At 44.9% G+C, this 23432-nt stretch overlaps 1 protein-coding gene across 11 annotated transcripts in view; it reads right to left on the bottom strand.

The window, feature by feature from the left end:
* Positions 1-622: 622 nt before the first annotated feature.
* RGS8 (regulator of G protein signaling 8) overlaps positions 623-23432 on the bottom strand; it is a 130212-nt gene continuing 107402 nt past the window's right edge. For 9 of the 11 annotated variants that reach the window (XM_053209804.1, XM_027074396.2, XM_053209807.1 and 6 more), the window contains 4 exons: positions 21586-21687; positions 20457-20521; positions 4110-4276; positions 623-2880 (listed from right to left, as the gene is read on the bottom strand). In XM_053209804.1, the coding sequence (XP_053065779.1) occupies positions 2698-2880; positions 4110-4276; positions 20457-20521; positions 21586-21687 (517 nt within the window). In that variant the 3' untranslated portion in view covers positions 623-2697. Of the gene's footprint in view, positions 2881-4084; positions 4277-20456; positions 20522-21585; positions 21688-23432 lie in introns of all 11 variants that reach the window. The other 2 variants (XM_053209805.1, XM_053209806.1) reach the window with 2 other exon arrangements.

Below are 23432 nucleotides of genomic sequence, written 5' to 3' on the forward strand. Positions count from 1 at the left end.
GGCACCTGCAGAGGCCCACCTAGTGAGGCAGATGAGGGCTTGTGGAAGAGGAGACGGGCAAGAGGGCAGGACCGGGAGACATGGACGGTCATGGATGAGGTATGCTTTGATATTGCTCTAGATGTTGTAAACATTTCTCTTTGTTTCGTCACAGACCAAAATCTGGGTTGGCATGACCTAAGTGCCTGAACATAGGCATCAGAGCAGAGAGCTCTGTGCCTTTTGTGGGAAGCAGGACAGAAAGGGTGTGAGGACAGCTCTACCCCATGGGAAGATGGTCTCTGTGGTGTCCTGGACTCATGCTCACAATGGTCTCACACACACACACATGCACGCAGACACTCCACGGGAGTACCATAAATATAGCCATCACATTCCTCTACACACAGACACATGCCCACATACGCTCACGTAGCGGCAAAATTCAGGATACCCAAGCTTGGTCCTTCACGCCTCCCCATCGTGGGAGGAAGTCACTGGGCGCCATGACACCACCATCTGCAGCCTTCATTCCACCAATGGTTGGCAAGAACTCTAGGCCTCAAGTGAGGCCACTGCACAACAGTCTTGTTCAGACTTCTCCTGGGGATAGTGGAAGTGGTAAAAAGGCCCCTCTGAAACATTTCATTTTTCCATAACTCTGTGCAGTTCCAATTTACATGCACCTCATATTCGACAGTAGAGTTGACATTCGACAATATTTACATTTCATATGTAAACAATGTTTAAAATACCCTGTTCAAGAATTTGATCATTAAATTAATTCTGGCAGCTTTAGCTAAGAATGGTTTTTTACCAGTGGGGGCAGGGGAACACTACCTGATCTAACTAACAACACCTATTTGAGGCATCGGAGTTCTTGAACATGAGATTTTACAGAGTGCTTCGGTGTGAGGGCTAAGAGGTATGTGTTCTCTCCTTGATGGTTCAGACAGACTCACCAGCCCTCACTTACAGATACAACGTGTCATGGTGGAGCAATGGACCCTAACACCAGTGGGACTCAAGAGCCTTCTTGAACTTGTCTAGCTGCAGCCAAGGAAGGAAGAAATTCACAAAGTTACTGGACAGGAATGCAAACACTAGAATCCTGTGTACCTAAAGAGGCCCATCACCCCACAAAAGGAGAACGCTTCAGCCCAGTTCTCAATCGCCTGCACTCCAGAGCTTACGCCTAATCGCAGCTATTTCATTTAGTCAAGCTGAAAGTTGTGGAGATCTGCAATGACTCCAAATCCACCGGCTGTGAATTATCCCAATAGTAACTCCACCATATTCTCTACGATTTGGTCCACCTGGAGACCAGCCTCTTCCAGACTCCTCTTCCACTTTCTGGTCTCTCTGCTGAGGATTCATATCCCTGGCACTGCAAATTTGTGCCGAAGTCCACTTTTTTCTCAGGAAGCTAGGGTGCTTTACGCTCACCCTCCAAGGAAGAGTATCCTGACACATTTCCAAAAGGAGCCTCAGGGTACCATGAAAGCATTTTAGGAAGATTCTCCACAGCCAGATGTTCACAGTGATCTTAGCCTCACCTCCTGTTCCATGTTCAATCCCAAAAGGTCAGAGATCAAGAAGGAAGTTGCTGAATAGCCAAGATGGCCCTCATGAGAGAGACCTTTCTAAGAAAGCATGCTCCCAGGAAGCAAGCTGAAGAGTTACAGACTAAGTTCCCATTCTCCCCCATCATAATTACATGACCTGCATGGAAGGGGGACAGGGAGAGACAAGGAAAGTATTAGGCACCATGAAAGCTGTCCATGCTATGGGAATTCACCTCCCTTTGCCAAGCTGTCTGTCATTCTAAGAGATCAGTGATGTGTGATGCCACAGGGAGGTGACGGCGGAGAATACATTAAGCAACAGAGAGGTTATATGGCGCCCCATTGCACAAAAGTCTACTGGAGCTATGTTCCCTGGTCATTCGACTTCTGGAATACTTCTTGGTAGAATCAAGGAAGATCTGCAAGCTGTATCTTTCTTAAAAGCAGATGCCACATCAGAAATCATATAAGAGATCTCCCAAGACCCTTCATGGAATTGTGAGGGTAAAAATGTCTTGTGAATTTCCTAGGCTAAGATGGGCAGTGATGACAGCTTTTCACACTGGTCTAGTGGAAATGGAAGAAATAGCCAGCTCCATGAAGTTTGCCCCTTCTCCCAGAGGCCACCTGTCAATGACAGCGTTAGAAACCTGGGATTCCCCACAAACCTCTCTCCTACACTAGCACTGGCCACTACATTGTGACAGCAAATCACCTAGGTGAGCCAGAGTCTTCTAGCTATTCCTCACAGGGGTATAGTACAAGTTAGAGCCAGGAATCCTAACTGAGGAGGGTGTGGAAGTGGTGGGAATTGCATTTGCATTATTTACACATTAGCCCAGCATAGCAAATCTGCCTTCTCAGCGGAAATGACCCAAGGCATTGTGAAGGGCAAGTTGCTGACCCAGAAGGAGGGTAACAGCAGCAAGGTGCTACCGCTAACCAAAACACAAACATGGGTTAATGGAATAGAGTCCGAGCTCTGGTGACTGGATCTTACTTTGGAATGGCCCTTCATCCACTCCTCATCCCCCAGGCTCCCAAACTAAACGCCATTGCTTTTTGAACACCTATGACATTTCACATTAGAATATGGTCTTGGCAGCAAGGGGAGGGGGGAAGCCAGTGATCTCCAAGAGTCCCCATCTGAGGTCTAACTGAGCCTCCTCTGGCTTTGGGACAGCAAATCTAAGTACATTTTGGACCTCAGGAACCTGGGATAAGAGTCTTTCTCCATGAGGCTGTGTACTTTTCCCTGCGCTTGGTCAAAGCAAGTCAGGGATGGCTCTTGCATGTTCTTCCTCGTGGCTTCTCGGGTCTGGAAGTCTATGTTTACCTGGAGACACAAACAGAGAGCATGGTCACAGGCCCTCAAGGGCCAAGGTGCCTGGCAACTGCTCCTAGCTATGTAATAATTACTAATGACAGTATCTTATATATGTAAGCTTAGTCATGCTTTTCAAACTGTTTTCATGGAGGTTATCCCTTTTAATCCCAGCAAGAATCCTGTGAGGTCTGAAGACCAGACATTCTTTGTCTCAATTTACAGATAAGGACACTGAAGAAAAGAGATACTAAAAGGCTGCTCTAAAGCAGTATGGAAAGTTAGTAACAGAGCCAAGGCAAAATCCCAAATCACTTAACTCCTAATCCAGGGGTCTTCATGATGTCAAGCAAAGAGTGAGACTGAAGGTAAGTATTAATGTGGATTCCCTAAAGGAAGCTTGCCCTCTTGTTTGTTCTTAACCACTAAAGAAATAAATGCCCCAGGAGGAGAGATTATGGTTAGAATGAACATCTCTGTTCTAAGCAGCATTTTAAAGGGTCTACAGCATCCTGGGCACTGGGCAAAGACCTCCCACCTCCCAAGTCAAAGAATAATTGAAGAGTCCTAGGTATATAGCACACCAAAACTCGTAGACAGCAAACATTTTGCTTCTATAAAATCCTCCCAAGTAAAATTCTGTTTTATAACTCAGCACAGCCATATATAGAGATTCATTTTATTACTATAAATGATAATAACTTATTATAAAATAATATAAATGACTGTAATGACTCATTAATAGGCAGTGACAGATGTTGACGAGGTGCTTTATCCCTAATACTCAGAGTAGTCTTGAAAGGTATACTTTCACTTTGGGGCAAATGGGAGTCAGAGAGACTAGATAACTCAGATAAGACCACACAGCTTCTAACTGGTAGAGCTGAGACTGGAATAAGATTCCAAAGTGGATGCTCATCCCATTAACCTGTGCTGCCTTCCACTAGGAAAACTAACATGGATTCAATGGCATCTATCCTTACAGAATCCCTATAGAAACACAGGTCTTGCAGGCACATGTTTGAAAGACAACTAAAGCACTCCTAATAGAGCCCCTCTTTAGAAGCCCTGGGCTGTGCACTTTAGAAGTGATCCTCTTTTCATTAAGAGCCATCAGAGCAGCAAGGCGCAGTTCAGAAGACAGTCCCCAACAAGACTGGCTCAAACCCCCACCAAGAGAGAGATGTGAGCCAGGAGCCATGGATAGAGGTCTTACAAGACTCTCGCCACCGCCAACACACCTCCCTCGGAGCCTGCACATCCACAAACTCCTCAAAGATCCTATGGGCCTTGGAGACCAGTTTTGCCGTTGATCTGGTCTTCTTGAACTCCTCACAGGCCAGCCAGAATTCTAGGTTCTCCTCGCTGAACTCGGTCTTCAAAAAGGCGCGGAAGGCGGCCACCCCATCTGTGGGTGTGGGGAAGGTGAAAAGGAAGAGAGATAGGAAGAGGCATAAGCTCACGGACTGTAGATGAAAGAGAGAAAGGCAGTAATAATGTGAGACTGGCCCTGATTGTCCAATCCCCACTGCTCCTCCACATCCTCTTGGAGACTCTACCTCTTAAACACACCGGTATCCCCGGAGGCAGCCTCTGCTTCCTACTCAAGGATCAGAGTGATATTAGGGAGAAATGTTTAGGAAGCCACAGTAATAATGACTGTGGGAAACCCTGGTCACTGCTCATCAGCCCTCAGTGGTCACTCTCTGTCCCCTAATGCAGAGTCAGCTGTCCCCTGAGTCTAATGAGGCCAAAGTGATATTCGTAATGCATTCTGAACCCTAATCCAAGTCAACCACCCTAAAAAAACAATCTTTTACAAGACAAACTACCGGAGGGTGTGAATGCCTCAGGGCAAATCCTTCACTACTACCAGAAGAACTTCTGAAAGTAAACACCCTACTGAAATTCAGTCGCTGAAGCCATTCTATTGCCTGCAAAAGATTCCCAGCCTCTTTTAAAACCTTTTGAGGCCCCATGTTTTAATGGTTCATCCCATGGATACTTTATTTTAAAAGATCCTGCTTACCAAATTACGTGTTTTAATTAAGATTAACTATAATTTTCTCCCAATGACTTAATGATGAACACACCTTTTCATTTTTTAAAATCAATGTCATGCGGGGCGCCTGGGTGGCTCAGTCGGTTGAGTGTCCGACTTCGGCTCAGGTCATGATCTCACATTCCTGAGTTCGAGCCCCATGTCGGGCTCTGTGCTGACAGCTCAGAGCCTGGAGCCTGCTTCAGATTCTGTGTCTCCCTGTCTCTCTGCCCCTCCCCTGCTCATACTCTGTCTCTGTCTCAAAAATAAATAAAAACATTTAAAAAAATAGATAAAATAAAATCAATGTCATGCATGTTGCCAAAACAGAGCAACGTGCTCTGATTCTAATCAGAATAAGATGAGCAGGGTTACCACATAGATTTGGAAAACAACATTCATTGATTGCCTATATACTCAGCTAATGTTTTTATATTAAAATATATTTTATGAATTATCTTAACCCTCAACATACTCTTCACTATTCAAATAAGAGCTACAGCTTTCTACAAACTGTCCTCAGGGGATGGGCAGACATAGCCTAGAATAAAGTGACTGCATTGGTTAAAAATTACTCTGAGGGCACCTGGGTGGCTCAGTTGGTTAAGCATCTGACTCTTGATTTCAGCTCAGGTCATGATCTTACCATTGCGAGATCGAGCCCCGAGTCAGACTTTGCACTGGGTGTGGAGCCTGCTTGGGATTCTCACTCTCTCTCCCTCTGCCCCTCTCCCACTCTCTCTCTCTAATCAAAAGAAAAAAAAAAAGACTCTGGCTACAATGTTTTCTTTCTTTTCTAAAATTTGTCAAAAGGACAATATGTTAACAGTTCTTAATTCTAAGGGATGGAATCACCTGAGTATCTGAGGCCCACCAATGTGCACCAGGACAATGTGTTGCCCAGGATCATGGATTGGTGGTGCCATGCTGTTGCCATATTTAAATGTTTGTTTTTTCTTTTGTGAAACATTTTCATTTCTCCTAATTAAAGTTATTGGGTATCTTTGTCTTTAAAATAGATGTTATGGGGCACCTGGGTGGCTCCATCAGATGAGCACCTGATTTCAGCTCAGGCCATAACCTCCAGGTTCATGAGTTTGAGCCCTGCATCAGGCTCTGTGCTAACAGCTCAGAGCCTGGAGCCTTCCCAGGCCTCAGATTCTGTATCTCCCTCTCTCTCTGCCCCTCTCCCACTTGTGTTCTCTCTCTCTCTCAAAAATAAATAAACATACATTAAAAAAAATAGATGTTATAATTCCCTCATTAGAACAACAGTCATAAAAACCAAGCCTTTACTTGCAAGGGGCAGGAAATTGGGGTAGAAAAGGGTTTTGATGCAATTCCCAAAGCCAAGCTTTAAATCAAAAAGAAATCTAAGTTTGGAGGCCTGAGTTTCACGTGTTTATCAAAAGCAGAGTAGCCATGAAATTTACCATCTAAGCCAGGACATTTTTGAGAGCGAAGAGGGGCATGCCTATTAATTACACAGAGACAATGGGCATAAACCTTGACCACCACAGGCAAAAACCAGGACATACGGTCACCTTAAGACAAGACATATGGTCCTCTAAGACAAGGAGTATGGAGAAAGCAGAATATGATGTAAGGTTGTTTTCCATCAGGGAGGATGTAAATAAAATTGCTCCTGTGCCAGGGAAGGAAGAGGGGGGTAACATAGGTTAGACTCCTATGAGAGGTTGGCTCAGGGCCCCACTCACCCTCATTCCTACATTGGGTTTAAAACCTTGAAGAGGGAGTAGAAATCCAAGATAAAATGAGAATCAAAGACAGCATGAAACACTAATGTGGCAATGATTAGGCAGAGAGATGACTAGAGAATCACTCATTCAATGATTTCTTTTATAAACTACTAATGCACAAAACACTTACATCAGAAAACAGGTCATAAAATCCCTGCCCATAAAAACCCTTGTGGATGCTCTTTTTTCCATACCTTGTCTCCTCCAAGTTCTTACGAAGGTAATCCAGAAGTTTCCACAGGCTCTGAGGAACTCAGACCTGAGAGCTAGCCTGCCTGCCTGCCAGGAGATTGCCATTGCTTGCAGAAGAGGCACCTGTAGCAGGGGCTAGAGGCAGAGGCGGGGTAGAATACCATTTGGAGCTGTGGAAGCCTCCAAGGAGATTCAGTGCCCATGAGAGCCAAGGCAGAGCTGGCTCAGCAAGGTGGTCTCTAAGCAGCGGATGGACACTATCAGTGGATGCAAGGAGGACCTAAAGACCACAGGCCAAAGGCCTTCTCCGGCTGCTTTTCCACTGTGGGCAGGGCGTGGGAAGGAAAGGGCAGGGAGAGAATGCTAAAACACTGCATTTATCTAAAACCGTAAGTTCAGGGGCGCCTGGGTGGCTCAGTCAGTTAACCACCTGACCTTCAACTCAGGTCATGATCTCACGGCTCATGAGTTCGAGCCCCGCGTTGGGCTCCATGCTGACAGCTCAGAGCCTAGAGCCTGCTTTGGATTTTGTGTCTCCCTCTCTCTCTGCCTTACGCCCCCCCTCCCTCACTCTCTCTCTCTCAAAAATAAATAAACATTAAAAAAAAACATTAAAAGAGTAAATTCAAAGTGACTTGGAAGAGTTACTTGGACGAGCCTGCTGTTTTTAAATCAGAAGAGACTAAATAAATACCTTGAATGGCAAAGCTGAAAGTTTGCTGTTAATGTTAGATTTCGTGTTATTGTCCATTGAACAAAAAACAAGTGCTTGCAAGCAACCTGAATCAAGTTACAGATAAAGAAAGAACATTACCTTTCTGCCTTCACTGATGGCATTGGTGAAGAGAACGCTGCTCGGGAAACCATCCATGCTAGACAAGATGCAGACATTATCTCCTTTCATCAAAGTCTCAACTGTGTTGGGCCTTTGTGCAGATTAAAAAAGAGAGAGCACCTGCAAAGTGCCCTCGGGAATATTGCTGAACTTTTCTCAATTGTATAGAGCAAGAAGCTTGGAGGAGGGGCTTGACAGAGTTCACACAGGTAATACTATGTAGCATTAAAAATATAAGGTATACTAATTCCCAATCCAACACAGCAATAATGCCACCTCCACCCATCCATTCACTCATTCGCACACACCCATTATGGGACCCAGGCATTCTGCGAGGGGCTAAAAAATAGGCACAACGAAGCCCTCAGAACTTACAGTGAGAGGCTATTTGAGCCAAGAAAACATAATTTGGTAATTACGGTATACATGAAGAGTGGTATGACAGGGAAAGCAGACGTTGCTGGGAAAGTACCCAGAAGGGGTGCCTGAGCCAGACCTGAGGAGGAAAGGCAAGATGTGCAGGAGGGAGAAGCTTCTAAGCTGAGATGTGAAGTTGAAGAGCCAGAAGCTAAGTTAAAGAAGGGAAGAGAAGGTGGAGAAGAGTCTGGCAGGAAGGGGGACCCACACAAGTGAAGGCCTAGAATTAAGAGTGTTCGAGTAATTAGAAATAGTTCAAGAAGATTAGGGTTTAATAATGATAATAATAATAACAGCAACAATAATAATAATGTTAACAATTATTGGGGTGCCTGGGTGGCTCAGTCAGTTAAGCGTCCAACTGTTGATTTTGGCCCAGGTCATGATCTCATGGTTCGGGAGTTCAAGCCCGGAGTTGGGTTCTGTACTGACAGCACAGAGTCTGTGGGGATTTTCTCTGTCTCTCTCCTTCTCTCTCTCTCTCTCTCTCTCTCTCTCTCTCTCTGCCCCTCCCCTGCTCTCACTCTCTCTCCAAATAAAAAAACATTAAAAAAAATAATGTAAACAATTATTGAGCCCACTCATAAGATACATCAAGAGGTCTGTGAAAGAGCCTGAGAGATAGAAGGATAACACAACACTGCAAAAAGCCAGGGAAGCGAACGTTTCAAGGAGGAGGAAGCGGCCACGTGTCCAGCACTACCCAGAGGTCAAGCTAGCTATGGGCTGAGATGTGGCTGTTGGATTCGGTGGTGAGATTCAGCAACCATGGGAGGGAGCAGCTTTAGTGGTGTAACGGGGATCCTGGGCACACTGTGGTGAACGTGGTGGTGAATGAGAGGAGAGGAAGCAGAAAACAGTGAACTCAGATGTCTCTTGCAAGAAGGGGAGTAGAAAGATCAGATAGCTTTACTAGAAGGAAACAGGAGGTCAGGAAAAACTGCGGTTTTCTGTGCTTTTGTTTTGTTAGTCTTGAGTATGTTTGATGTGGATCTAATCAGAAAAGACTGGTTGAATAGGAGGAGTTGAAATTAAAGGAAAGAGTTTAACTAATAAAATGTTACCCCTAGGAAGGTAGAGAAGTAAGCCTGAGAACAGAATTATGATGGAGAGAAGAGGGCTGCGTGTAGATACCAGGAAGTTTCTAGTCTGGGTGCCAGAAAATGAAGGAAGGAGTTCCTGTCTGATTTTAGCAGGAGAAGGTGGTGGGACCTAGGGATGGTAGGGTCTTATTTTGATGTATTTATTTGGGATTTGGGGCAGGGAGTTTTATCTATTTACTATATGCCATACTTTTTGCTGGACATTTTGCAAACACTAGCTCAATTTATTTTCACAACAATGCTGATCCATAGATAGTAGCACTCTCATTTTCCAAATGAAGACATAAGGCTTACTTGCAGAAGTCGAAGCAATGTCCCAGTTACACAGCTGGCAAGAAAAGCCAAGTTTCCCTACCAGGTCCCTATGACTCCACAGCAAGATCTTTCCAGATGTATTGCAGGCAGAAGGAAAAGAGCAAGGGAAGATAAAAGATTAAAGAAACGAAAGAATGTATCTGGTGAAGGAAAATTCTGGAGAAGGAGGGGGACCCAGAAGAAGCAGAAGAACTTGTGCTCCTTAAAATCAGAGTAGAGTAAAAGAAAGTAGAGTGGATGAAGACGGAAAGAATTGGTCAGGGAAGGGACATATCTGAGATAACATAAGTTTGAACAGCCTTGATCTTCGTTAATTTGCGGTGAAGTCGCGGTGAAGTCCCTGTGAAGGTGGTCTGCCTCCATATGCTAGGTTTGCAGGATACAACATGAGTAAATCAATGAAGTCACCACCTCACAGAACTCAAAAGCTAGTCTAGGGTCACAGATAGTGAGCAATAATTTAAGATAATTAATTGAATAATTATAAGTCCAGTGTGTGTGGTAGGGGTTTGGGAAGGGTTGACAACAGCTACTTTGGAAAAATGAATAGGAACATGATAAGAAACAGGCAAACACTTGTAAAGGCCTAGGTTCTAGTTCCTGGACAAGGTTACGATGCACCAAGAAGGAAGCAAGAACTTTTAGTTTGGGGATGTGCCTCTCAGTCAAAGAAAGGACCATCAGGTCCAGGTTGGTAAAGGAAGCTTAAACCCAGAGAACAGCAGGATTTAGGATCTAAACATTGGGACACAGGAAAAGGGGAGAAGAATAAACAGGAGGTTTAAAAAAAGTTGAAGTTAGAGGAGGAATCTTGAAAACAACCACCACAGGCACTGATCGAGCACTTTGGGCCAGGCACTGAATTAAATGCTTTAGGTACCTCTGGCATATTTATAGCATAGGTCCTCATATTATTGCCATTTGTAGAGAAGTAAGTGAAGCTTAGAGAAGTTAAACAACTTGCCTGAGGTCACATGATTAATAAGTGGCATGGACACCAAATTATAAAGCAGGTGTTCTTATGTGAGTCAGGAGTCCAGTCTCCAGCTCTGCATCATGGTGGGGCCCAAACGATGCCTGCACCAGCAATGGCTGGGGGGGTGGGTGGAGGGAGTGCTATCTCAGCCCAAGACAAGGGGGCCACGAGTAACTCCATGGATGGTGAGGTTTCCAGGAATGATGGCAATAGATGAGATGGGGAGAAATCGAAAGAGTCCCTGTGGAAGGCAGAGTTGTATCTTGGGTAGAAGAACAACCTACAGACAAGGATGGGCACTGGATTACATTAGAAGCCATGGAGACGGACTCAGGAGGAATGGGGATTTGAAGTAAATGTATGGCAAACTCATACCCAGCTCATGACTTCCTGTCAGCTTCACTGAGGCAGCCTACAGAACCTTTCTGGTCCCACCTGGGATGGGAGCACCACTGTCCCAGTTGGGAGCATCCCTTCTGATCAGAGTCAGGCCCATAATTAGCTCTATGACCTTGGACAACACATTTGACTTCCCTGGGTCTCAGCATCTTCATCTGTAAAGTGAGGGGTTGGATCTTATTAACTCTCCCTGGGGAAGAGTCTGCTCTGCGCTCCCTTTGCAAATCAGGCCTGCACCAGACACAGCTCTTAGCTGATTGTTTTCTGTCCTCCTCCTCAGCAACATCATCACCACAATGCACTGAGGATTTACCCCGAACCAGTTCTGCATTGTCCAATCTACATATGTCAACTCACTCAATCTTCACACCAACCCTATTATCAAGGCAGAGGTTCTGGAGTCAGAGAGCCCGTCTGGGTCCGAATCTGTGCGACCTCAGAAAGTGTCCTCACATCTTGAAGCCCACATCATCTCGTCTGTAAAATGGGAATAATGCTGGGACTTACTGCACTGGATTGTTCTGAGAACTGAATGAGGCGATCCACGTAAAAGAGCCCAACGCTCATTACAAGCAGTCAGTAAATGTTAGCTCGGACGGGAGTTTGTCTCACAAAGAGGGAAAGTGAGACTTGGAGAGTTTGGGTTCAATGTTTGGAGTCACATGGCCAGTAACAGGGGACAGTGGGTTCACACACATCTGTGTGACTTCAGAGACCCCTCTGCCTGTGTCTCCTCTCGTGATCGCCGGAGAACCTCACGTCATCTCTTCCTTCAAAGGAGGGATGGACAATAACCCCAAATCAAGCTGTCGCACTGAAAGTACATCACAGTGGGGCAAATGTGACACCTAGCTTACAGAGCTGGAGATTCTCCCACAGGAGGACACCTGCCATCACCTTATCTGTGGTGACAATGGAGGCCTAAACTCTCTTCTTCCCGCAGCACCTCCCTGAGCATTCTTCCCGAGACACAGCAGCGTCACATAGAGCAGACTGGCACATTCCCCAACGGTGGCCTGGGGACACTGTAACAAAGCACGGCTGAGTGACCTTGTAAAGATGCCGAGTGCTTTCAGGCAGCCTCAACCCAAAAATGCGGTCATCTGCATTTCCAGGGCTGGTTTCAGACACAGTGGGAGGGGAACCAAAGCAAAATATGGCTCTTAAAATTTGTCAGGGATTTCAAAAGAAGAGCTTGAGGAGAGATGGGGAGGGTCCAGACCTGAGAAGCAGTAGTGTCTAGAGAACAGATTGTGGTAAAGAAAAAGCTCACAAAGCTCTGCACAGACTGTGCCTGCCCACAGCCCTCCTCCTCTGCTCCCCCACCCCTCTCCACCCCGATCTCTCACCACCCTCCATATTCCCAGGGCTGGCTCTGGAGGCAGGGGTGAGGGTCACTGTGCAAAGAAAAACTTCACCTGGGAACAATGGATGTGAGAAGGGGTGGGAGCCCCTCCCCTTCCCAGAGCAGATGGCGGGAGTGGGCTTTGTGTACAGACCACCTGGCCCACCTTTCCCGCTTCTGGGACCCAGCAAAGGAACGGGATGGGACCAGAGCCAGAGCCATTCCTCCTCCTCAGCTACATCCTTTCTTCCTCCTTCCATCCCCTTCCACCTCATTCCGGCAAACTCTGTCTGGTCCTCGCCTGACTCTTCAGCATCTTTTCCCAGCGTCTCTCTCTTTTCTTCTGTCCTCTGACCCTTGTTGCCCCTCCTCCTCTCTTCCCCCTTCCTTCTTTCCACCAGGACCCTCTCCTTCCCTTCTGCTTCTCCATAAACTGCAGTTGGTTAGAATGAAGGATGCCAGTTTATCTCTGAAAGGCTCATGAGCATTTACGGGCATCTCTCAGCATGACCTGCTTTGCATGAGCTGTGCTCTCCAGCCTGGGGCCCTGTGCATGCCAGACCCTGCTCCCTCCCAGATACCCAGGTCCTGGAGTTTCTGAGTCCCCACAGATCCCAAGTAGAAGGAAAGAGTGACTCCTTTCTGATCCCTGGAGCCATTCTGCCTGGGATTGTGCCCTGGATCTGACACACACTAGCTAGGTGTGACCTTGGGCACTATGCTTAACCTCTCTGTGCCTCAGTTCCCTCATCTGTGAAATGCAGATCCTAACAGTACCTGCTCTATGGAGCTTTGGGGGTGAAGGGAGTTAGGACACGCAGGGCCCGACACTCAGGGAGTGCTCCATGCGAGTTAGTGACCATGAAGCCTGTATTTTGGGGCTTAAGGTGCCATCATACAGAATAAATATGCCTAATGCCCCAAGACAAACCTGGTAACTTAAAGGTGGTGGGTGGTGAATAGTTCAGGAGGATGAGAGAGAAACAAAAGGATCTGTCTTTTTTTTTTTTAATTTCATTTTTTTTAATTTCATTTTGGTTTTCTCTGTATGACATTCTAAGAAGTCAAGGCTCTATGAACATTACACATCTTTTTGAAATTAGTGTCTATCTAGTGCAGGAAGGGAGAGGCTCGTGTCCAGAATTCCTGGAACACTCAGCAGAATCTTGGCATCCCCCTGGGCATGCACAGAATCTCCAAGAACATACCCGTGGCCACACGTGCTGCCTGCTGCCGGCATCTTCCTCTTAGTTCTGTGATGCAGGGTGCTTACATAAGAACCGAAACTGGGTCACTATGAATGAGCAGTACAGCTGGTGCAGTGGGGAGGGTGGCTTAGGTAATAGTTCGACGTCCAGGAGCCCTGATTCAGCTGGCATGGGGTGGGCTGGAGCCCAGCTCAGTTCCCAGGCTTCGAAAAACACAAGATCGCAAGAAATATTTTGGGGGTACCTCTCTGTTTACCAAAGCGCTGTCCCAGACACCAGAGTTCTCTTGCATCCCTGATCAATAGGAAAAAATAAACTGGTGAATGGGTTTCAATGTCAGAGGATAAGAAAGGCAAATTTATTTATAAAATCCAGGATGCATATACTAATGGTGAAGTCAAAAATCTCTTTGATGCAGAACTGAGTTCACTCCTTTGAAATCTGTGATGAGAACAGTGTTAGGATCAAAGTCTTTCTTTTGTGTTATCTATAAAATAAAGGTTTTTAAACAAATAACTGGGGCTTAGCAAGGTTTAGGTAAAGAGATTATTTAGAGGACAAACTATTTCCAGTTACTGACATTTATTGGCAAGCAACTGGCATGCTAATTATACTTCAGCCTTGTGATTAACATAATTTTCTTCAATGATCTTCACTTTGTTAGTGTACGTATAGCAAAATGGTATGTTATAACAGTAGTAGGATTTGACAGGTGTTAGACTCTTCGAGCCAGAAAGGATATGAGAGATTAAGGCCTACATTGGACACAAAGAAATGGTGAGGCTCTAAGGTTGGATGGTTTCTTATTCCTAGGACGTGGTAGCAGAAGCCTAAGGACAGCCTGGGTCTTACAACTCCTATTCCAATGTTCTTTTCTATTTTATCAAGCAGAAGCTATGTCAAGTAACAACAACGACCAAAACCAAGCTAGGGCCTGTATCCGCAACTAGTATAAGAAATTAGCAAGGAGTTTTCTATTGAAAGGGAAACAAAGAAAAATGTCCCTAATGGGTAAAAGCATTCACAAATGACTCCTTTAATACAAGGGAAGTCTTATAAAGCTCCAGGTACACCAGTCCATCACCTAAAAGGTTCCCAAAATTAAATGTCCAGGAATATTTATCTAATTAGTTTGATACAGGAACACTGCAGGGAGTCTCAAAGAGGGACCACATCAGATTCGCCTGCTGGGTTGTTAAAAACTACATCCCCAGGGGGGATTCTCTCACATACACTGAAGGGAAATTGGGAAGGGATGAGGAAAGGATACCAAAAGCTCATGACACGAAGGGGGTGAGGTATTATGGAATATGAATAAGCACCCCCCCTGACGATTCTAATACAGTCCCCACCCAACCCTCATGTTCAACCCCCAGCTGCCCATGGAAAGAAGCTGATGCCATCTCTAGCATACAGAAAGCATGAAATCTGTTTCCTCGATGAATTTAATGTTGTGTTATAACAAAAATAATTAAAAGAGTTCTCTTTTGTGGAGCCCTTCTACGTCATGTTATCATACTTAGCATTTCACAACCATAGCCACATTTAAATCTCAAACAATTATGCAAGGCAAGGCTTATCATTCTCCTTTTACAGATGAGGAAAGCGAGGTTTAGAGAAGTTGTGTAATTTGCCCAAGGTCACAGAGCCAGTAAGCGACAGAATGGATGTTGGAGGCCCATCCAATTGCTTTTCATTCAAACCTTTTCCAGCAGACTTTGAATAGTTACCTTATCTATTCCTGGCACTCCTTCTATAAAGGCTAAATGCACCCACATTCCTGGGTGCAAGTAAAGATCATAACAATGTAGAGAGGTTGGCAAAGAGGAAGAGAAACTTCTTTTCCATCCGTGTCTCCTTCACATACCTCTTTCTAACCCTTAGCCTCAGTTTATCCAGAAAACACACTTGCCACCTTTGTTTATTTACGGCAAACACCGTCCACCATACCCGCTGCATAGGTAGCATCATACCATCAAAGGGTTGTGCTGCCTTAGAACTTTGGAAGGCTGTAACACAGTCTTCAGTGTGTTTCTTGGAAAGCACAGGCCACCTGTGTCACCAAGATGCTCCAGATTCATCGCTTTACGTACTTATGTTTTAGAGTGTTTCTCAAGATTTAGTGGGCATAAATATTACTGGAGGGCTTGAGGAAAAACAAATTACTGAGTCCCATCCCTAGAGATTCTGCCTCCGTCGGTCTGAGACCAAACCCCAGAATTTTCACTTCTTACAAGTACCCAGCAGCTGCTGGGGCTGCTTTCTTTGGATCACACTTTGAGTAACACTGTTCCAGAATTTTTTGGCTTGGAGAAGGATGTGGGGAGGGCTATGCAATGAATGGAAACCTGATACTTAAACTGTACATTCTAAAGTTAATGACCATTCGGATGAATAATTAAGGAATTTCATTAGCTCGTAATCTTAACGTTGTTGTTTGTTTTGGGTTTTCTGCTTGGTTGCTGTGTGACCAGATCAAGTCATTATATTTTTCTATATCTCAATCATTATCCCAAAGAGGCCAATTTTTAAAAACCAACAGCTTCCTTATTTATTGGTCTCCTTTTCTTAGAGGTGGATACTAACTCTGTGAATGCAAAAGAGCTTTCAATTATACTATTCCACTCGCCTGACATTCCCTGGGCCTGGTGGGGACAGGTCAGCACAGACCCTCCATGCTCTGGGCAAACAATGCAACAAAGCCAAGGACCAAATGGATGCCCAGGGTGAGGTGTTCTGTCATCCAGGTATAGGATCAGGCTAAAAAAAGTGAGTGAGAGAAAGGGGAAGAAACCCTGTCTACACTTTCTTCTTAAAACTGGAATGAATCCAACTTTTATGTGAAAATACACACACACATACACACACACACACACACACACACACACAAAGGAAGGAGGGAGGGAGGAAGGAAGGAAGGAAGAAAGGAAGGAGGAAGATTCAGAGTTTGAACTGAATCAGAGTTCAGGATTGAGGGTCCCACTAAAAGTTGGACACGAACATCAGGAGGAAATCAAAGCACACAATTTTGTGCCTACTCTCCCGTAACCCATCAGAAAAGAATTCTCCCACAAACTGGGAGTCTTTGCTGTCCTGGGTATGAGGTGCAGAGGCAGGAAGTCTTCTCGATGTGTACATGTACATGCACACACACATGCATACACACAAACCCTCCAGGGCAGTGTAAGGAGCACAGCTCACAGACACCAAGTCTAACTGTCCCTGGATGAGCGGGAAAAAGACGCCAAATTAACCCACATTAGAAATCCTTCTTTGGCTGATCAAGTCACCAGCAATTTCATTTTTCATTTGTTAGTTGGGGGAAAAAAAAGAAGCCCTCAGCAAGTGGCTGTCCCCCAGACCTCCATGGTATCTCTTCAGCTTGGTCCTGCACTTGTAAGCAAATGTGATTGGAAATCAAATTGGTCCAAATATTTGCTTTACAGATTTTTCTCTTTCTAAAGTTTAAAAAATGAAGTTTCTTTCTTCTTTTCCTGAGGTTTGAGCCTGAGAAGAGCTCCCTACATGGTGGGACCCTGTCGAGGAGGAAAGGCTTCGTAACCCAGGTGCTTCAGCCCCTCATTTGGTTGCCTGAACAATTTCAGCTTTGAAGCAGCTTTACGTAACCCTGCAGGCAGCGCTGACTCAAACCACCTGCCGTAGGTGTTTGGTTATGGCTCAGTCTCCGGGATTGCTACAGACAGCATCCTAGAACAAGAGGGTAGTCCTGGATCCAGTCTCTGAAACACCGTATTCCAGATCCTTCATTGTAGAGATGAAGAACCAGGTTTTCCAAGAGATTGAGGGACTCCATCAAGGCTGCCCAGCTATTTAGAAGCAGAACTGGGTTAAAATCATTCGGACACAGGTCTGACTACCAGCTAATGTTCTTAACTTAATTGTGCAGAAGCATATTCTCCAATTAAGTGCAAACAATGCTCTAAACTAAAAACAGACCCGCTGCTGCCAGGTCAGTAAGGACTTCTAATACTGACAAAATGGAATTTAAGAGGAACACCCAATATCAGGATTCTATCTGAAATCTTGAAACTCCCTAGCCTGTAGTCAGCACACTATTATTTCTTATGTCCACGTCTCAGAAGGCTGCATTCTCCACCAGGGAGGTCCTGTTCTGTCCACCCCCAACCAACTGCTTAGCACAGACCTCAAACATAATGAACACTTAGTACACCTTTATTGAAATAAATGAGTGCCCAAAACACTCAAGCAGAGTAGGGAAGGTAAAGATGCTCTATAAACTGAGAATGGGGGAAAAAAAGAATTATCTGAAATAGAAAACTCAGGGAGGACAGTTGCCTACATACAGAGGATTACCAGGGGGGTGGGTTCTAGACTAAAGCACATTGTTTCCGGAGCTCATTCGTGATTCTCCTTTCTTTACTTTTTAGGACATTTTGCTATCTTAATTGAAAGCCCTGCACACCTCTGATCAACCACTGTCCCTCCTGAGGGACCAGCACACATGCAATCCCTTTGGAAAAGCTTAATCAGCCCTAATTGAGTCACAGCATTAACCCAAATTAATTAGACTTTAAGAAAGTTGTCAACACCCTTCAAGGTAACCTGGGCTCCAACTCCTCCCTAGCCTTCACAGAGAGAAGGCTACGGAAATTCTGCCAGTGACCTGTGAATACAGGCCTCTTTCTTTTCAAAGATGTTCGCTCATTGGCCTTTTATTTCTATGCTAAACAGAAATCAAAACAGAACATCAGACTCCAGGAAGGATCACAGAACCTCCAAGTCCAAAACAACCTATTTCTGTTGTGCCTTGACAAAGAAGCAATGTGGTGGCCCCTTAGTGGAATCCCCATCTCAGAAAGGAGTAACTGCCTTCCTGGAAACCAAATACATCCAGGATGGAAGGAGAACCAAGTGTCTGCAGCTCTAAAAGTCACTGAATCAAACAAATAAAAGTAAACCTTTTAATCTCCAGGTCTTGTCACTGCAGCAGTTCAAATATACCCTAAGATTCCATCCGCTAATTTAATGACCATAAGCTTTGTCTCTAATGGCTCAGCATTAATAACTGGCAGCCAAATTTGCAAACTTATTCTTAAGGCACATTTATTTTGCATTTGATAAATAAGCATCATTAAAAAAATACCACCATATTCTTACACAACACCTTTAAGTAGAAAACCCCAATAAAGGTGTCTTCTTGTGAAGATTCTCATACCCAGGTGACAGGTAGTACACAGGTGTTTCTATCACCATTTCAGAATGAGGAAACAGCCTCAGGGACTTGAACTAAGTGAGTCAGTTATGAGGCTGAAATAGAAACCAAACTTCAAGATGACCTTGAAGTAAATCCAGCCAGGAAAGAAGGTGTAAATTAATAGTGACACTTGTCTAGCCTAATGTGACTCCAGAAAACAAGTCAAAAAAATAGCCTCCTAAAAACAAGCCTTCCTGCCAAATCCAAAGTATTATTGAACATATGCCATTACCTTGGCAAATTTACCACAGAAGCTGGCTGTTTGGGGTACAGCCGCATGTCATACACACTCTACCTATGCTGGCTTGTTTTCCTTCCTGAGTGTAGTCCACAGAACACTCAAATGACTATGTGTCTCACGAAACTACTTGCTACAATATATGCTTAGTCTTAGATCTCACATTTCATTTTAAAATCTGTTCAAGAGCATTTGTTAACTAGTTTACTAGGATCAGGGGCATAGTTAGAGGGAACAGCCCATCCAGCAGAGAGAAAAACCAGTTCTAAAGACATCTGAGGATTGGGGGACTCCATCAAGGCCACTCAATTACCTAGTAGCCGAGCTGGGTCAAAATCAAGAACATAGGTCTGAATATCAGCCAATGCCCTTAACCTCCTCTTACAAAAATCAAGTTCCCCAATTAAGTGGAAACAAGACTCTAAGCTAAAAGCTACCCTTCTGTACCCAGATCAATCAGGATTTCTACTATTGGCAGGAAGGGTATAAAAGGAACTCTGAAGGTCTGGGTAAAACCTTTCCTCTGCAAAAGACCTTCTTCTCTTCCTCACCCCTGCTCGCCCACTCCTATGTATTTCTTGCCACTAGGATTTCTTTTTTTGTTTTTTAAGTTTTATTTATTTATTTTGAGAGAGAGCGAGAGAGAGAACATGAGCAGGGGGAGGGAGGGGCAAAGAGAGAGAGGGAGAGAAAGAATCCTAAGCAGGGGCTCGAACCCATGAACCGAACCCTGAGATCATGATGTGAGCCAAGATCAAGAGTTGGGGCTTAACCGACTAAATTGCCCAGACACCCCACCAGTAGAATTTCAAAGCCTGATAATTTTGGACTTGCTTATGATGAGAAAAAAGCAAGAGCTAGAAAGTTTGGCCGGCATCAAAGCACCCTTCCCACCCCAAAATATGCATGATTACGTCTGTATCTGTTGGGGGACAAAAGGCATGAGAAATGAGGAAAAGGGAAAACAGAAAAGAAGGGGCAGCAGAAATATGTTCTAGTAAAAACCACACCAATCCAGAAACTGAGGAGTGTGATACAGCCGGAGTAGTAAAGCCCCAAAATAAAAAGCAACAAGAAAACACAAAACTATGCCAACTCAAGAGACTAACAAAATGCACAGAATATACATTTGATGGATGAGTAACCCAAGGCTCTCCAGGGACTTGGAGGGAGGTCATTTAATTTTATAAACAAGATCTGGGGTGGAAACTAGACGGTCATTCCCACTGAGCCCATCACTCCAACTCCCTAAACTGAATTCTTTCTTGCCAGAACTGCTGAAAATATGAAGGCTTCTTGGGACCATACTTTCAACCCAGAATGCAGGAAAGAAGACCCTCTTCCCACTACACTTAAACTGTGTTTTGTTATCCATCTACTTCTCTAAGCAGGAGGCTCTGTGAGGGCAGGGACCTGAGCTGTGTGGGGCACCCAGTACAGTACCTGGATCATGGTGGGAATTTGGTGCATCTTTTGCTAAACGGGTGATTTGCTGCGACACAATGAGACCTGACTCTACTTACACTTATGGGAGAGAAGCACGTCAAAGGAATCTGCCCACCTCGTGGCTTCTTCTGTGGATAGTCTCCTAGGAAAGAAGAAACATCTCTCTTGAATATTTCTGAAATGACCCCCCACCCCTGCCCCGCCATCAGCAACCATTGAGATTTGCTCAGGCAAACAAATCAGAACAATGAGAGGAAGGGCTACAGACGAAGAACCACACCTGGATTCCTACAGTTCTGTCACTGTCGATGGGTACATTCTTAAGTAACTGATGGCAAACCTCAGTACTGGAATTCAGTGTGTTGAGTACATTAGATTTCAGTCTAAAAAACCAAGCTAAGTAAGCACATGATATAAAGATGCCAAGACAACAATGGAAGGAAGCCAGCCTTAGAGTCAGAAAAGGTAGGCTGAGCTTCTGACTCCATATTTTACTGTGACATAAATCTCTTCACCTGTGCAAAGGGTATCATGATGCACATCCCAGAACCTCACAAGGGTTAAAGAAGGTAACATCTAGGATATCATTTAACACAGTACTTGCACAGTACAGGCACTGAATCCAGATTATCTGAACCTAAACACATTTTTAGAGTATTTTTGAGTGCTTGTTTCCAAACTAAGAGCTCAGATGGCCAACTAAGTAGAACCAGGGAGTATCCTTCATCACAGATTCGTAAGAGTGGTGGATAATATGGTTCTCTTAAAAGTAAAAAGAGCTGGTGGCACCTGGGTGGCTCAGTCAGTTAAGCGTCCGACTTCAGCTGAGGTTATAATCTCGTTTGTGGATTCGAGCCCCACTGTGCTGACAGCTCGGAGCCTGGAGCCCGCTTCAGATTCTGTGTCTCCCTCCCTCTCTGCCCCTCCCCGACTCACACTCTGTCTTTCTCTCAAAAATAAAGAAACGTTAAAAAAAAAAAGTAAAAACAGGGTTCCTATTCTGAATTAAATCATGCATTTTGAAAAGGAAAGTACACATCCACGCACTCGCGTTTAGGGATATAAAAGAAGCTGCCAAGTGGCAGGGATTTACTGTCACCCGGCTCATCTGGTCAACAACTCAATAGAGAAGAACAGGTCCTACAGCCCTGAGGTGGGCACCCCATGGTGAGCTCCCTGGGAATGCCAGGTGGCTGCACTACTCACTTTAGAGCACGGTTGGGTTTGTCGGGAAGAATAGCTGTGAAATCACTACACGAGTCTGACTTGTGAGACAGGCATCCCAGGCGGGTCCTCATCCCTTTGTTCCTGCAACAACACAGGGCAGAAGGACGGGGAACTGTTGTGATCGTACCTGTCAGCTCTAGAAAAGCCCCCCGGAACTGCTGCTGCAGGAGCCTCAGCTGCCTCCCCTGACCCCCCATCCTGCCCCAGGCGGTCCCTAAAGATTTCATGAACAAGAGGAGAGATACCTAGAAGATCAAGGGATATACTCACTCCCTAACTCGACTACTGGAATGGTAATAGGTACCCTACCCCCTAGAGGCTTAAGGCTTTTTCAAAGCTAACATTCAACTTGATAGTAAGTCAATGAAGGTCATTAGCTTGGAAGAATTTCTAAATTGGGATTCTCTGTAGGGAAAGGAAATACGGCGAAGACAAAATAACAATCCACATTTTGCTCTCCCACTAGGAGGGCAAAGGAGCAAGAGCAGCAGTTTCTGATTGCAAAGCCTTGGAAGTGGTACCCACACAGAGGGTAGAGAGTTGTTCGCATAAGACAGGGGTGCAGACCACAGAATCTCAGCACACAAATGAAGCTTTAAGGCAAATTAATTCTGACTCAGGTTCTCCCCACTCATCCCAAAACCCGGGGGGATATATATACTTATACATAAATGGCTACGGACCAGCAAGGACCAACACCCATAGGTGACTGCAATGAATGGTCAAGAACCAGGACCCCTTTCTCAGTTCTTTCATGGACTTCACTCATCTCTCATATTCCTACTTATATTCTGGCTTATCTCAATCAGCATGTTTACAATTTTAACACATATGTGTAAAATTCTTGTACTTTTTATTTTCCTAAGATGTTTAAAGGTTCTCTGTTATGGAGAATCCAATGGGAAATTACGCGAATGTCTCTTTCTGACTTACAACATTAGTGCCTTTTAACCTTTAACCAGAGATCAGCAAACTACGGCCCCACAAGATGCCTGTTTGTGTAAATAAAGTTTACTGGAACACGACAGCACCCATTCATTTCCATATTGTCTAAAGCTGCTTTCAAGCACGAGGGCAGAGTTGGATGGTTACAATACAGACTGTATAAAACTCAAAATATTTACTCTCTGTCCCTTGACAGAGTAAGTTTACTGACCCTGGACCTTTAACCGTGGCAGCTCCTCGCATGCAGAGCAAAGGTAAGTGGGAAGGGTTTGGGGTAATCAAATCAGGACTTTGGAGTGACCTAAAAGGGCACCACCACATGCACACTGGTAACAATTTGCCACAGAAATAGTCCTATAGAAGTTATTTTCCATGTGGAAGGGAAGTTCTTCCAGCCTGGCTTTCCCTTCCCCTGTTTCACGAATCCTGGACCTGGGCAGAGACATTAGAAGCCATCCAATTCGATCTCTTCCTTTCACTCCACATGGGTTTTCATCCCTGTCCCAGCTTCTCCAACAAACGTCAACTGGGATGGTATTATATTTGGCAAGGGTGGACATTTGTATTCCACAGCCCATCTCCGAGAGCCTTTTAAAGCTGGAACATCCAAGTTCCCAGAAATATCCCCTCTCCTGCAGAAAACTGGGTCTGCACGTCCTATGTTCCCACCTCTGATCTCAGCCAGGCGCATTATGAAGCCATCGATTTTGTGGCATTTTAAAACATTGGTGCTAGCCATTCTATCTCCGGCGATGGTGAGCATGCTATGTCCACTCACTCTTACAAATCACAGGGTGCTCTGACACCAGGCCATGTGAGCAACTGATTAAGGGCCCCTGAGTCACCACATTCCATGAATTCAAGTAAAGGTCTTGCTCTGG

Source organism: Acinonyx jubatus, chromosome E4 (genome assembly GCF_027475565.1).
Source record: "Acinonyx jubatus isolate Ajub_Pintada_27869175 chromosome E4, VMU_Ajub_asm_v1.0, whole genome shotgun sequence".
NCBI lineage: Eukaryota > Metazoa > Chordata > Mammalia > Carnivora > Felidae > Acinonyx > Acinonyx jubatus.